Here is a 16,413-nt window from a genome sequence, read left to right on the forward strand (position 1 = left end):
GACTTTTTTTTTTTAATGGGTCAAAGCGAAGAACGTGATGTTAGGGACAAAGAATTGAAACAAGCACGGATTACAAACAAGAATTCTTAGAATCTTTCATGTGCTGAAAATTAATGGTCTACTTGCGTTGAACATTGATGCATAGATTGTTAATCTTGCTTGCAAAGCATCGTATTATTTCTGTAATCATTCGTGTGTGTTGTATTTGGTATGTGGAAAAATCTTTGCATTCTGAATTGCTCATTTGACTCAAACCAAAATTTCCATATTTATAAGTCCTCTCCACATTAGAAATTTTCTCCTAAGATTCAAGTGTTTCGTGTGAAATAATTCATAAACACTTAAAATTGACATAGAGAAAAGAATTGATATCTAAATCCAATTAATCAATCAATATTAGTTATCTATTACTAGTTTCAACTTAAAAACCTTAATTTATTGTAATTTTCTTACGTGGTTAAATTCCCAACATTCTAAACAAAAGTTAGAATGAGAATGTTTCTTCATCTACAAAAATAGTCTCCCATTAATTAAAAAATTAATATTAAGAAGTATATTTTTTTTTAACATTTAGGATATTTGTAAACAAGTTGTGAAAATGTAGAGGGAATACTACATTTTGAGTGAAAAAAAAAAAAAACTTTCAATTTAACTTATCGTGCGTCTCATGTCGAGAAAAAACAAAGCTAGGGTAGTATATATATATATATATGCGTTAAGAATGCCTAGTAAATGTCAGAAAAAACTTGTTTTACTCCACCTTTTGTCTTTCAGTTGCCCTAAATGATTTAACTTGGTAATTCACAGTGAAATAGTGATACCAATTAATGCAAAACGCAGGACCACACAATGTTATGATATATAGTTCATAGGTGTGAGTTGTGAAGCAGAAGTCAAAATCCAATTGATAATTATTGATTAGGTGAGGGACCACCACTGCAAAATACGTGAAGATGCTAATCATCAATGCAATATACTCCTTCCATAAATGGAGACCAAGAAATTTTCTTTGTCAAAATAATTTTACAGAGAAAAATGAAGAGTGTAGCATATGGGAATGATTCTGGTAGGGATAAGAGTGTGTACTGTGTAGGTACCACCAAACAATGTGTTAACGTCACTCAAATACTTTTTTCATTTCCTTCCAATTCATTCACCTCACAATTAGTTGGCTATACTTCCAACATTGCAACCCTAATTCTTCCTTCTTTTTGTTTGTTGGAATCATAAAAGGAAACTAAAAATCACTTTTTTTTTTTTTCACTTCCTCATCGTCACCACCAAAGATATTTCGGTGATTTCTTTTGACAGAAAGTTACACAATTAATCAACCTCAATAGTATTTTTTGACTTTCAACACAGAAAGATCCATTTATAATAATACAATACAAAAACGAAATATGTTATTACATGTTTTTCTCTATGTACACACAAAACCAAAATGGTGTGATTTAAATAAAACAAATCTTATTATCATGCAATTGTGACGTTTGGTTTATGGTATATATAAAAGTTTATTTGTACTATATAAAAGCGAATTATCAAAAAGCTAGTAGTGGAGGTGGTAACTAAATGTTTTTAACTTAGGATACGAAAATCATTTTTTTTTTTTAATATAAAACAGTCTTAAATATAAGGCCTGACAGAAAAGCATATATATAATATTATGGGCCTTCATATGAGGGAGGTTGAACCGGCCCAATAATGTTATGGGCCTTATGGGCCTCTTTCGTTTGCTTTGCTCCTGTTCTTCGTTCTTCACTGCGCTTCCCTCTTCATTGGTTGTCACTGTGACTGTGATTTCTCCTTCTTCTTCTTCTTCTTAAGATTGCTCCAATCTTTTCTTTTCCATTACTCATGGCTCCTCGTGTTGCGTGTTGGGTCGGCGAGAAACACTCCAAGTTTCAACAATGGCTGCAACTATTACTTCCAGATCTTCTCTCGTGTGTCTTCGCCTTCACTCATTGTTATTCTGCCTCATCACCGATTTTTCCTCATGGGTTTTCATAAAAGCTTCCAATTTTTAGGTATTAAAGTAATTTCTATTACAGTTCTTCTGTTACTTGTTCTGTCTTTGTTTAGAGTCATTTTAGGGTAATAAGCATGCATCTGTACCGTGGTTGATTTGTATTGTTATCTCTCTCTTTCACCCCATTGTTTTACCATGCACTGCTATATCAAGCGAAAGCCTGCTTCAACACTTTACACAACTAACTACATTTTTCCTTGCGTTGTTACTGGTTTCAGACACTCTTAGTTCTTCTTCTAGTTTGCCCCTTTCAGACTTTTTTTTTTTTCTATATTTTGTTTATTCTTAAAAAGAATTAAAAATGAAAATGTTAAAAAATGAAAATGGTAAACGTTGTTTGCTCTTTATGTTTGCAATGTTTTTTCCCAGCAAATCAGAAATTGAGTTTTGCAAAGACAAACCAGAAGATGTTAAATTTTGTACATTAAGGTGTGTAACTGGGATGCCCTAAGTATGCATTTATGTCACGGTTACTTCCTCTAACATTTTTATGGTAATTGAAAAGCAGCAGAATATGTTATATTTACTTTTTCAGGCACCAGTGTAGGTTAGTTTATGTTAGTACAATTTTTCTCATACATCGATGATTGATGAGGTGATTTTTTTCAGGTGAAGTAATTAACTTTGGTTTATTCTTTGAAAACCAAACTAGTGGGTCGTTCTATGTTTGGTTGATTAAGCAATAGCTTCTCTGGTTCATTATGATGACATGAAATATCATCCACCACCAATTTCTTTCCCAGGTGAGTGAATGAGTTATGACAATGTTATCATCTAATCAGAACTGGACTTTCAGTTCATTGATCATAATAAAAGATTTGGATTAAAGAATTATGCATGTTACCCCAGATGAAGCTTCAGTTCTGATAGAAGAATAACACAAGCAATGTGTAATAAAGTACTACAATATATCTAAGATTTTGTCCTATTTTCAACGTTATGTTATGTCACTTATTTTTCTTACCTTAACTAAACTTGGTCATTTAAAGGTGTAGAGAAGAGAACCTTGTTATGCAAAATTCTGAGACATGGATTGGTGAATAGATGATGCATGAGTGATGAAAGAATCTGTGACCATTTAGCAGCAGCAACAGACCTTCATACAGATGAGGATGGTTCTGAAGGTAGTTGATGATTAAGGGCTAAAAAGTTATGTGCATTCACATTCCAATGGAAAGGCGAAGAAAGGAAAGATAGTATATTGTGTTGTTCCTGATTTTATGCGAAGTTATCCAATAATGAAATGATCAGTGCCTAATTTTTTTCTTTTCTGTAAAATAAAAAAGGAGCCATTAAGATATCTCTAAATGGCGTTCAAAAGGCAAACGCTATGAAGGGACAAAAATTACTAATGTCGATTTAATGGTGTTCGAGTATGAAATTTCAACGCTCTTAGCTTCTTCTCTTTTTACCTTCTATCTTATCTACATGGATAACGTGATTACGTGTTGGAGTCATTTATAACAAAAGTTCAATACTCTTCTTACGCTATTAAACAAAGTCTTGGGTATAATGTGAGTTTAATTTACTTAACTATTAAAATTCAATACTATAGTAGTTATCTATATTTTAAATTATATTAAATTTAAACGAAGCAATTTCATTAATTATGTATTAATTAGTTTGAAAATTATGTCAATGTTTATAAACTTAAATGTTTTTAATGAAATTTATTTATCAAAGATAATAAAGAAATTCAACATTCGCAAAATGTAAGGCCTTGTTTGGTATGTAATTGAAAATAATTTTAGTTGGGTGGAAACCAGTTTGCAGTGTTTGCTATCTTAGAGAATAATTAATTTTGAAATCGGTGATATTGAGTATATTATTTATCATTTTTTTTTCTATTTCTCTTAAACAAAACACTTTAATTTTCACTATTTTTATTCATTTCCAATCATTATTTTTTTTATTTTCTCGTCTCTCTACTAAACAACAAGAAGTTAGAAAGCATAACAAAAATAATCGTAAAAGGAGTTAACTTTTAACCTAAAGATCAAATTCATGCAAAAATATTATAAACCATCACTCATTTTTTTTTACGGTCAAGATGTTACCTCTCATTTCATTTCTTACTTGTCATTAATAGACAAGATATAATAAAAGATATTTTTGGTATAACGATACTGGTGAAATTTGAATAATTATTGAAAAGTACATAATTAAATTCATATATACAGAGACACACACCTTGTTTGAGAATCTCTAAGAAAAATAGGAGAGAGAAAAAGAAGTAGATTCTCTCGGGACCCTAAACTTATTAATGTAGGGTTTGAAATTAATTGAATTTGATAGGTATGGTATGGGTACTATTTTGTCGTATTCCTGTATACCAAAGACCGTAGTACTTTTTACGCAACTCTACTGAGTCTGGAAAAAACTATTGAAAGGTGTAGGCACCTTCCTCCGCACACTCTATCATCATCTTCAACATTTAATGCCACAAAAAGCTTACACTTCAAAAGGTAAGGTATACGGCTAAGCCTAACTCTCGAATATTCACAACACCACGTGAAACCCAAAACTTTTTCCATCCTTAATCTTTATTCTCTCTTTCCTCTCTTCACAGAAAGGAAGATTTCTGAATCATCACACAAGCATTCCTTGCTTCTTTCATTCGTCTGCTACACCACACCTATATATATATATATACACTATTGCATGCATCTACAGCACAACTCATTCCCTTCATATCTCTCATTACACAATTTAATCTTATTCCTTCACAAAAATCTGCATCATCATGGTCCTTGGAACAATGGCAAGACATTTGGACACAATAATAGGGTGATCAAATCTCTCTGTATTATATTGTCACATTCATTACACTCTCTCACACCTGCACTGCTATAATTATCTGTGTTTATCGGAATGTTTCATACAACACCTCCGATATTACAGAAACATATTCACCAGAATATGTATTCTGCCAAAAACACACTGTAAATATTGTTTTTCCATTTTATGTTTTTCCCGTGATAACAGTGAGTTTTTTGTTTTCTGCATGCCAGGCCTGGTGTGATGCTTCTTTATCCTCTGTAAGTAATTATATGCCATATCAAGATGTATCATTTTCATATTCACGCCTTACTCTTATCTGCACTTATTGATTAATTAACGATTAATGAGAAAGAAACTAAGTATCCTACGCAGTGCCATGCATGCACATTTTATCTGATCTATTTACACCATAAGACTAATCATTAATTTGTTGGCTTCGAGTAACTATCATAGATATGCATCAATGAGGGCGATTGAAAGCCCTTCAACCTTAGATGATCAACAATGGCTAACGTATTGGGTTCTATACTCCTTCTTGACCCTCTTTGAACTTTCCACCCATAAGATCCTATGTTGGTACGTTAAAGTTGATTTCACGTAAAATTAAACTATATGTACACAGAGTCACAGTAATTTGATGTTAATATAAATGAAGGTTTCCAATTTGGGCATACCTGAAGCTTGTGTTTTGCATCTGGTTGGTGCTGCCAATGTTCAATGGAGCGGCTTACATATATGAGAAATATGTGAGGCAATACATAAAGAATATTGGAAGCTACAGAAGTTCCAATTATCCTGAGGAGTACAAGAAGGTCCTTCACATGATGACCTTCGATGCAAGGAAAGCAGTTGAACGCTATATCGATAGACATGGCCCTGAAGCTTTTGAGAGAGTAATCAGAGCGGTATATATATGTACCTGTGGTGCTAAAACTGAATTGCTTCATCTGTCTGTGTTTTTGACATTTTTGTTTTCAACTTTTATGTGCAGGCTGAAAAAGAAGCAAAGAAGCGCTGAGTGAGTATTGATATGATCAGATTTGGAATGAAAAACGTAAACATGCTCCAATCGATACTTCTTTCTGTGTACATTTTCAACATGATGGAGAATTATATAGTTTAATTAAATGACAGCGATTGTGAGCTTGATATAAGTTTTATATGTACCTTCCGTGGTTTAAAAATGCACGTAAGAGCAAAAACTTATGTAAGTTTTTTTCTTTGAATCCTTTGACTAGAATTTTACTGCAACTATTTATAATCAGTTTTCTCCGAAGCTCTCTCAGCATGACACATACCCAGAAACTCATGCTTAATTGGGATGACTGTTGCAACAGTCACAAACATATATAAGCGATCGTGATAAAGCTTGACGATCGCATAAACCATATATAAAATGATTTGATAGTGGGTAATTCTTATCTTCAAACAAAGCGACGCAATAATGATTATCATAGACTGAAGTGGCTGAAACCCAATCTTGTAATAAAATAACCAATTCAACCTTTTTCCTTCGGCGCTTTGAATAGTAACTAGTACTGTTCTGAATCAATGTTTTCAACCAAATGCTATTTATGAGGCAGAAAATAGAAACTGAAACATAAAATCATGCACCGGTAATTATCCAATAGAGTCTTCGGTATATGCGTGTACATTCTGAAAGGTAAGAACTTCACGCCTCCGTATCTTCTCTTTTCATACAAAGGTACCGTTGGTTATTAGCATGACTTCCAGCTCAGTAATGCAGTAGTTTAAGATACAAGTTGACTGATAGAATACTTGGAGAAGTATGATCTATATACGACAAAGAATCAGACACGAAGATCGACTGCAATACTTTACCCACTAACTTCTTTTTGTTGGATTTTTATAAAATTTTTATTTTTATTTCGTGATGCATTAATAATCTAATAATGGCTGGTGTAGCAGCAATTGAAGAATATCTGACACATATTAGCTCGTTTCGACTCACATGAATACGAAACCCGCTTGAATTTGGATTAATTAGTGAAATTGATTTACTTTTAATATATTTTAAGGATTACAAAACACAATTCAGTTTAAATTCTCTCATAACTTAAGACAGGAAAGCAGAATAAAATTATTTTTCCATCAAAAACAAGTTCATGTGATTAACTTATTTCATACCCAAAGCAGCTTGAAATAAAATTTGAGAAGTTTTTAATGAAAAATAATTTAAGTTCAAATCAATGAGTTAGTATCAAATGGTTAGGGAAGAAATTGAAGTTTTATTGAATAGGTTAAGAGAGATGAAGTATATGTTGTCTTTATTCTAGACCCATCTTTCTTTCCTTTCTTCTGTATAAAAATTAAGCACATCTTTGCCATAGTCATTGAACAGATACCATGTGGAATACCTGACTGAAAATAGATATGGAAGGCGTCAGCTTTGGTGACAAAATTCTGTAAAGGGCATAAAACTTCAAAATTGAGAGCTGGATGGAATTATATATCAATTTTCCACTGGTTTCAGCAACCTAGCAATATTGATACATATACATTCCTGTTATGTTCTCAAATGGATATATACTATGGAGGAGGAAAAACAGATGATAAAATGATGTGACTTACACCTAAAATCAGTATACTTTTGTCAATTTTTCTCTGAATTTCTACATCACTATCACTGTCAGTAGTTGCAAGTGAGGATATGGCAGAATAGATTGTCATCATGATCCATATTTCAAGAGGATTTTAGGATGTGCTTAGCTCTTTTAGGACCAAGTCGGACAGGACCTGATGTTACCATGCCGTCCAGTTTAAAAGAATTCACAGCAGGATACCTTGAAGGATTTAGATTTTGTGCCTCACGCTGACAACACCTACTCCCACCACTACCCATTTGTGGATCCAGTTCGGGTGCTCTTGTGTTTCGTTGCAATTCCACGCTTGACTTTTCACCAGTCAACCTAGTCACACGACAGAAGTTTTCTTGCACCTGTATATTCGGTAACTTGGTAGGTTTTCTGGAATCATCAAGATTAGCCACGGCTGTGGGTCTCTTCCTGTTATTCGTGCACGGATGGTGTTCATCCAACTTCAATCTGTCAGAGACATTATTTATGTTTCTGTTGCCACTATTTATGGTAGAGGGTGTAACTGGAACATGTAAAGGTCGAACAATTGATGCTGGAGAAAGAGGAGTAGTCTGCATGGGACGCATAGAAGTCAGATGATTAGAAGGAAAGCGAAGTTCTGGTGTAGTGAGATTATTTCCCCACAGATTTTGAGAAAAACTTTGACTACTTGTGCCTGAAAATTGCTGAGAGAAGGACCCTGGAAGCATTTCATCTGCTGAGCTTGACAACCACGATGGTGAACTTCTGTAAGGCCTTTCAAACCAAGATGTTTTGGTCTGTTCATTCACAGTTGGCTGCAAAAAAGGAAATCCGAAGGCTGATTTGGTAAAAAGGGGATTTTTATTCCCGTCGTTCAGCTCACCATTGCTTAAACTGGGGGAGTGTCTAAAATTGCCAGGAGTAGGTAGTACCACCGATTGAGAGCTCAATCCTAGAGGTTTGGCTCCATGTATAAATTGCTCAGGAAAATCATCTGATGCCCCATTAAATACTGCATACGATGTAGACTTTGGAGTGATGGGATTGAAAAAAGAACTTGCATTTCTGTTGACTTCAACGCTTCCATTTTGAGATACAGGATTCCTTTGCAGATCAATAAACTGTCGAGAAAATCCAGAGTCTGTACTGGGCATCAACATGGTGCTTTGTAGTGCTTGATTGCTTTGAATTTTGGCTGACTGCAATACACCGTCAGCAGATATTTGTAAAGGTGAACCAGATACCCAATCCTGCTTAGAACTTCTTCGTAACAAAGAGTGTTCCAAAGCTGCATATTCAGAATAATTCCTTCTTCTGGACTGCTCATCTGTCCAAACATCTCCGGCAAATTGTTGCATCTCTTGGCTGCTTCTACCAATTGGAACATCCTTACCCATCAACCTCATTGTTGGTTGGCTGGAACTTAGTGAGATATGATCTGAACCTTCTTTCAGAGAAACCACTCCATTTCCACTGTGATTCCCAACCTGGTCGGATTGATTCTTTTCAATGAACACGTTCTTCTCAAGGTTCGGCTTTGAATTAAGAGGCGGGAGATAACACGTATCTGAATTAGGTTGGTGGATATCTTCTCTCTCTCTACTTTGTAACTCGGTGACGGATAATCTGGTTGAATGGTGTGGAAATGGATTAAGACCATCTCTTGTAAATGTCTTCTGAACATGATTCTCATTAGCGCTTAAATTTTCCAGGTTACTTTGATGAAGAATATTGCTAATGGGTAAACCACTTAAAGAACCACGTACTGTAGTTGATGTCTCTGGCTGGTTCACCCCTAAGTTTCCACTTGAACTGAAATTGATAAGCTCACCATGAGAATTGAGGGGCAAACCGAAAAAACTGGGATCCAATGAGCAATTTTTCACACCTCCTTTATCCCAGCCTGTAAAGGGGAACGAGTGATCAATCATATCTGCAGAAAACATGCGAGACAACTGTCTGTCACCGGAGGCCTCATCACTATTATCTTTATCTCCACAAGCTTGCAATGGAGATTCTGGTTTTTCATTTGCATTATATGAAGCAGAATAAGATGACGAAGGCTCCAGAAATGTCTTTGTATTGTCATTTGAATCAACAAAATCAACCTGGGGATCATCGAAATGGTCCAACTTTCCACTGTAGCCAAAAGATCCAAAATCACATGCTTGTCTATTTATACCAGACATCTGCTCTTCATGAACTGCCGAAAGAGGACCAGAAATTTCTGCATACGGAGAACAATGCAGGGTAGTTCTGTTGCTTCCATAAAAAAAGTGTGAACTATTATTGTCACAGACTGCCACCTTGGTCAACAACTCTGACTCCTCTTCTAAGTGCTTTGACTTATCTTGATCAGTACATGGCTTCAAGCAGCTTTGTACGGTATCTTGTTCCAGAGTGTTAGAAAACTGTTTACTTTCAACTATAGGGCAAATCTCCTCCTCTCTCTTGTCTCTGTCTATATTAACATGAATATGGCCATAATTTCTATTTGGCTCCAAACTTGCAGTTTCTTCATCACTTCTAGAGGATTTCTCCTTTACTACTGAAGAAGCCAGCGCATCTGAAGATATGTTGAACATGGCTTCATCAAATGAAGTTGTCCTTTTTGGACCAAGTATATCATCTTTGCCAGAGAATTTAACATGTCTGTCAGAGGTTGGCTCTTCATCATTATAATGGCTTTTTTCAGTACCATTTCGAATGTTACTGACACTTGATGTCTTTCCAGAAACATGTTTAAAGTGGTTCTTAAGAATACTGCCATGAACAGGAGATACGGCCTTTTGTTGCTTTCCAACTGAGTCGAAATTTTTAACGTGTTGCTTCTTTTCTACCGATATACAATTTAAGCCCAATTTCTTTCTATCGATGGAAGGATCAACCCCATGAAGTGGAACCATTTTACTACCAACTGTACCTTGTAGTTTTCTGGAACTATTTGCTACATTTTGCACCATGCGCTCGTAAGCATCACCCTGATATAGACAAGAGTCGCAAAATTAACAAAATTGTGCATGTCCTATTATAATGGTATTTGAATAAGATGATTAAGCTCTGAAATAAAAAATATGAAATACTCGTTGCCAAAGAGAATTCACTGAATATCCCCAATCCCATACAAAAACTAGAATATAATAACACATTCTGTAGCTTTTGTCATTTTTTATTACGGAGGAGTTTCCACCAATAAATAAAATAACACCGTCAATAATAATAATAATAAAAAACACAAGAGATTTGCTAACAAATTATATGCAATTTTTTATATCAAGATACAGCAATACCAATGAATGAAAAAGAAAATAAATAAGATTACAACCGCATTTCAAGCTTATGATGTCAAGAACAGGTCTGTTTCATAAACTGTCAATATAGAAAACCTGCATTTCATATACTTTCAACAATTCCAACCGGCAAATCAGATAGGACTTAAACAGTCTATGACTGTTTCGACATCACAATTTACAATAATATGACCAGAACCGTAATACCATTACTCGTAGCATTGGTTTTTCATTTTTTTTTTCTAATTCTTATTTTGTCCGTCATAAAATAGCTTTTGTAAAAGATTAAGGAATTTATGGTCAAGTAAAAGTAGATTTAATACGAAAGAACAATTCCACCACTGAAAAAAATTCAGGGAAACTACACAAGCTATATTTCCTACATTAATTATAAAGTCATGATCCATACTTCTGGATAAACAAACACTTTGATTATTCAGTGGTGAAAAAAATCATTATATTGAATAAAAAGACTCTAGTGTCATTTGAACTGGTATTTTAACTGCCCCGTCATTCATTTAGAAATATGTCAAAATGTCTGAAAATTGAAATCCATTAAGATCAATTACAAAAGTTCCTCGTAGTGTATCGCAAAAACTACGAGTAGAAGCTTAGAAGATTGGAACAATTGAATTAAGACCTAAACTTTTGTTAATACATCTCAGAAAATGCTCGTAGATTGAGATTATCTGAGCTTTATATATTCTCGTACAAATGCACTATCATTTTTTTAAGCTTTAACGAGTCGATGTACATGAAATAACTAAAAATCAAACTCGAGTTAACATTTATAGGAATACCAACAAGAATAATGCATGAAAACTTCCATTTTAAATCTCATTTATTAACAATAAAATCAATTAAAGTTTCCTACGTAGTAATCCTGAAATTGATTTTTCCTTTATAAACAGAATGTTAAACAAACAATGTACAAATGGTAAAAAATTAAAAAGAAATCTAGGTGTAACTGAAAGCTGGGGCGTAAAATAATTATATACTATAATACTAATAGTAAGATATTAAATATCCTATATATTGTAAGACGAAAAAGTTTTCAGTTCAGTACCTTCGTAAGATCCTTTTTTTCGAAATGGAGTACCTTCTAAAGTTCTAATAACAAATTTTCTACTTTGTTTCCCGATTACTCCTCATGTTAAAATAAAAAAGAAAAATCGTAATGATTAGAACCCTATATTTTGTCATATTTTCTCCCTTATACAATTCCACTTGGAGGAATCATGTAGGGAAACTTTTGTTTGATGTCAAAAAAGATTACTTCTAAAATTAATATCCAAGAGAAACTGTACTTCTATCTAACAGCATATACATCCTTATCATGGTTTACACGAAGCAGAAGCTAACGAAAAACACATATGCATAGATGTAGCAAATATAGTTAAGACAAACAACTGTTACAGATTCATAAATTAATATATCACCATGTTGTGTAAATTATTATAGGAAAAGAGTTTTTATGATAGATATCCTAATTCGTTTAGAAAAAGGAATTTAAAGTACAGAATTATCGATCTTTTAAAATGAGAAGAGGCCACAATTATAAAGAAGGTTAAATAAAATATTCCTAAAGTCACTTATTTTAATTATATTAAAATTTAGGACATTAAGTAATATTTTTCTCTAAAATGAATTTTACTAAAAGGGGAGGGATCCACAATTTAAAGTGAATGCATCAATCATGGTGCTTAAATAATTTTTCTTATATAAATATAAAACTGTTACGTAAAATTGTTCACCACCGAAATATATATGATACACCTCTGCAGATCACATATCACCATTATGTAAGGCGGGGAAAATTATTATGATCGTAGAACCAGAGTTCGAAAATAATTTTGAAAATAAAATATTTAATTATATCAGTCTAGATGGTATTCAAAACAATATAGACACTACTAAGATGCCATTATTATAGATATAACAAGGATTAACATATATGTTTCATTACTTCCACTTTCAAATTTCGGCCAGAATAACAATTAACCGACATTATTTCCGGTCCTCTCATGGTTATATATACTTCCTAAGTTGGGCTCTGATACACTCACATTGATTTGATTGGGTATCTCAAAATTGTCTGCACAAAACAAGGCTCACAACTCCGAACTTTTATTGACCGATTACATCGAAGTTATTCTACCCACAGACCAACACTTCCAGAATATGATCAGGTGTCTTACACGAGGACAGATAGTCCAAAAGCACTATACCATAAATTACCACCCTCTAGTTCACTAATACGTCACAAATATACCCATGCGATATGATCTATATCAAACCAAGTCAGAGTACTCTTTTTCTGATGATACACGTCCATCTGGAGTTGCAAATGCAAACATTCATCAACCTAAATCACTATATATAAACTTCTGACACCCAATAAATGATCTAACAAATTCTGGACCTCCACTTGCAGATCTCCCACTAGCCAAAATACATCCAGCTGTAAGCTTTGTATAAACCTCTAAGTTCGAAAAACTAGTCACAAGAGATGGGAATCTGTTGATCTACCCATGGCCCATATGATAATTTCCCCCCGAATTATTAGTTAATAGTGACGGGGCTAGAAAAACCCCTCATCATTAGGCTCACCTCTTCTACCTCGTAACCCATGAGTGGCCCCTTCTAGCTAGGGTACCTTGTACTGATTATACACACATCAAACACACATACACCATACAGCTGGAGCAACAATCTTGCAGGCTTCACCACCATCTGAATTCCTTCCGCTCACGAAGGCACTTGTCTTAATTTTCCTTTTTCATAACTCCCCTTTCCCAACTTTTACTTGCCGCGTATTTCGCTGAAGTACTAAACTAAAAAAACACAAACTCACTTTCGACGACTAATGTCAAGCTCTCTCTTATCAGCTTTTTCAGCAGTAATTTTATGCAGAAAAAGCAAGATGTAGAGTCAGCAAAGTATAGTCGCATGGCATAACCAACTACATCAACACAAAATCTACAGTGTTGGGTAATATTTTATGCGCAAATTTCATGAATTCTGCCCGGAATCAACTGCAAATCGCCGAAACACTGCAAATAACGAAAGATTGACCTGTATTTTATGAGACAAAGACTACATACCTTCTTCCCAGTTGGTCCATTGTTGAAGACATTACTCTTTTTCTTCTTCTTCTTGTTCACAACCGTCTTCTTCTCATTGTTCACGAATAACACGCCACTCTCACCGTACTTCTCCACCTTGCTTTTCTTCTTCTTCGCCTTCTTCATCTTTTTCTTTTTCCTACTCTTGTTCGTACTCTTCCTATTCTTAATTACCGAAACAACTGGAGCAGCCGTAGAAGTGGAAGGAGCAGGAGCACAAGCTGAATCCTCACAGCGATAATCGGATTTCTCTTCGTTTTCCTTAATCTGAATCCCTTTGCTTTTGCCTGCTTCGATCGGCAGTGCCACCGTGAGAATCTCCGCGATCGAACGCTTCTTTGGAGCCTTAGGTTTAGACTTGCAATTAACGGTCCTTCTCATCTGCCGTCGTTCCTCCCTAACGGCCTGCGCTAAACAACCGTCGATGTGCGCGTTCACTGCCGTTACGGTGGCGGCGTTAAAATCGCGGCAAACAGGACACACCATCTCCAACTTCTCATCCTCTTCAGCGGAATCTCTTCGGTCCGATTTCGACGACTCGCCACCTCCGCGCGTAGATCTCAGCGCCTCGAGGCGCCGAGAGAGCCACTCGAACTTCGAAACGGTATTCGAAACCTCGTCCGCCACATCCTCGTGGAACGGCCAGAACTTCAACACGCTCTCGATTTGCGGTGGCGGCTGCTGCAGCTGTGGTGGCTGTTGCTGCTGCTGCTCTTCCACCTTGAAAATCTCCGCTATAGACCGCTTCTTCGGCGCCTTCGACTTCGATATAGAGGTGGACGACGACGACTTCAAATTCATTATCCTCATGTGGCGACGCTCCTCTCTCATCGTCTGCGCGAGGCATCCGTCGATGTGCGCATTCACCGCCGTGAGCGTCGCAGCGTTAAATTCGCGGCAAACTGGACAAACCATCTCCAATTTCTCGTCGTCGTTGTTGTTAACGGCAGCGTGAGAAGGAGGCGCGGATTCTTCGGACTCCTCTTCGCTGCAATCCGCGTCGCCCTCGTCATCCGTACCAGAAACTTCCTCAGGCGAAGGCGGATTGTCCGGATTTTGCGCGTGGTCGTTTAAACCGTCGGATCTAGGGCACAGCGTCATCGGAGGAAGCCAGGACTGAAGCTCCTCACGCGATGCGTCACGTGAGACTGTGGATGCGAACGGCCAGCACTTGTAAACGTCTACGGACCTCATCTTAGTTGTGTAGTCCCTGCAACACCGAATCCAAAGCAATAACAAACGGTCGCTACAATATATGAGTAAAACTAAACAAAATCAAGAAAACAGAACACCGGTCAATAGATAGAGAAAGATATACCTTATGGAAAATCTATCAAACGTAGCCGCCATGATCAGTGACCAGAGAGAGTTCCTCTATGAAGAACAAGAAGAAGAGAGAGAAGCGATGAAGAACATGGATTATTATGATTAGATGAGAGAGGAGAGAGAGAGAGAGGGTAAAGAGTAATTAACGTTTTGCTAGGGAAGAAGGAGGAATGGAAGAGAGTGTGTGTGTGTTGTGTGTAGCTGTCTGCTTGCTTTTCCCTAATTTATGACTGAAAGGGACGTATGAGAGAGAGTGAGGGCTCTAAAGTGACGACAGATACAGAGGAAGCGAAGGTGAAAGAATATTTTATTAATTATTAATTAACACTCCTAATAACATTATTATTATTATTGTGATTAATGTTTAATGTTGGTGCTTGCTTGTTAAATAGTTTATTATTGCTAATCAACTGTTCTTTTATTTCCATTCCATGCATGTTATTTTCATTATTGAATTAATTAGGTCATGTGTTGGTGCCTTGCAGGTTCTTCATGTATTTGATTTTAATTGAATTGATGTTAATGATAGTATAATTAAAGGGGATGTGTGTATTGTATAACGAGGGTATGGTATTTGTTAAATGGTAATGCTAGATTTGTTGTATGATCTATTGTGTTATATGGCCACGCTCGTGTACTCACTCGTATGAAACAAAGATTCTGCTGTAAGAGCACAAACAAACCTCCATATGCCATCACCCACTACCTATCCACGCGCTTTTTACCTTCATCACATCATCTTCTTCTTTCTTTTTCTGGTTTTTTTAGGTTTAACTTAAATAATACTAAATAAATAAATAATAAAAACCAAATAGTAATGCAAGTGAGATTCCACGTACAGTAAAAACAAATATTATAATTCAAAATATATGAAACATTCAAAACTGGCCAACCAAAATTGAAAAATATTCATTTAGGACAAACTCCCATCATATTAGTGCTTAGTTTTAGTCCTTTTTTTTCTTTTCTTTTTTTCACTTTAGTTTCATAAATTGGTGATGAAAAATCAACAAAGAAAATGGACATATGTACGTGAAATAAGGAGATGAAAGCCGAAGACATGTTAGAATAATAAAAGTTCATTTGTTGAAGGTTAATGAAATAAGGTGAAAAGAAATTAAAACAAAAATAGAACATCTTAGTTTACTTCTTTCGCATGATTATATATATATATATATATATATATATATATATATATATGGTAAAGGATTAGGACAAATACGAGTAATATATACATATGTAAATATTTTAAAATATAAACTTAAATAAAAAAATAGAATTTT

At 35.2% G+C, this 16,413-nt stretch overlaps 2 protein-coding genes and 1 long non-coding RNA gene across 7 annotated transcripts; 2 read left to right on the plus strand and 1 right to left on the minus strand.

Moving 5' to 3' along the window:
• The first annotated feature begins 1,683 nt into the window (after positions 1-1,683).
• Positions 1,684-3,436, plus strand: LOC114193035 (uncharacterized). The gene is made up of 3 exons (XR_003606209.2): positions 1,684-2,027; positions 2,639-2,772; positions 3,019-3,436. It is a non-coding gene; the product is annotated as an uncharacterized LOC114193035 (long non-coding RNA).
• A 1,203-nt stretch (positions 3,437-4,639) lies between these two features.
• On the plus strand, positions 4,640-6,036 carry LOC114193034 (HVA22-like protein f). 2 transcript variants are annotated; one of them, XM_028082726.2, is made up of 5 exons: positions 4,664-4,816; positions 5,041-5,067; positions 5,264-5,386; positions 5,466-5,715; positions 5,802-6,036. In XM_028082726.2, the coding sequence occupies exons 1-5, from the start codon at positions 4,773-4,775 to the stop codon at positions 5,826-5,828; spliced, it is 471 nt and encodes a 156-aa protein (XP_027938527.1). In that variant the 5' UTR covers positions 4,664-4,772; the 3' UTR covers positions 5,829-6,036. The 2 variants fall into 2 exon arrangements, with proteins under 2 accessions (XP_085521540.1, XP_027938527.1); XM_085665414.1 differs by having other exon boundaries at positions 4,640-4,816; positions 5,466-6,036.
• Positions 5,435-15,330, minus strand: LOC114193032 (uncharacterized). 4 transcript variants are annotated; one of them, XR_003606208.2, is made up of 5 exons: positions 15,123-15,330; positions 13,784-15,014; positions 7,403-10,370; positions 5,978-7,192; positions 5,435-5,802 (listed from the first exon to the last, which is right to left on the minus strand). XR_003606208.2 is itself a non-coding variant. In XM_028082725.2 (3 exons), exons 1-3 carry the CDS (start codon positions 15,152-15,154, stop codon positions 7,515-7,517), a joined length of 4,119 nt encoding a protein of 1,372 aa, XP_027938526.1. In that variant the 5' UTR covers positions 15,155-15,330; the 3' UTR covers positions 7,253-7,514. The 4 variants fall into 4 exon arrangements, 1 of the variants encoding a protein (XP_027938526.1); XR_003606207.2 differs by having other exon boundaries at positions 7,189-7,308; XR_014984052.1 differs by having other exon boundaries at positions 5,978-7,308.
• Between the last annotated feature and the right edge of the window lie 1,083 nt (positions 15,331-16,413).

This window comes from Vigna unguiculata, chromosome 8 (genome assembly GCF_037176805.1).
Source record: "Vigna unguiculata cultivar grain cowpea cultivar isolate G323 ecotype 2 chromosome 8, ASM3717680v1, whole genome shotgun sequence".
Classification (NCBI taxonomy): domain Eukaryota; kingdom Viridiplantae; phylum Streptophyta; class Magnoliopsida; order Fabales; family Fabaceae; genus Vigna; species Vigna unguiculata.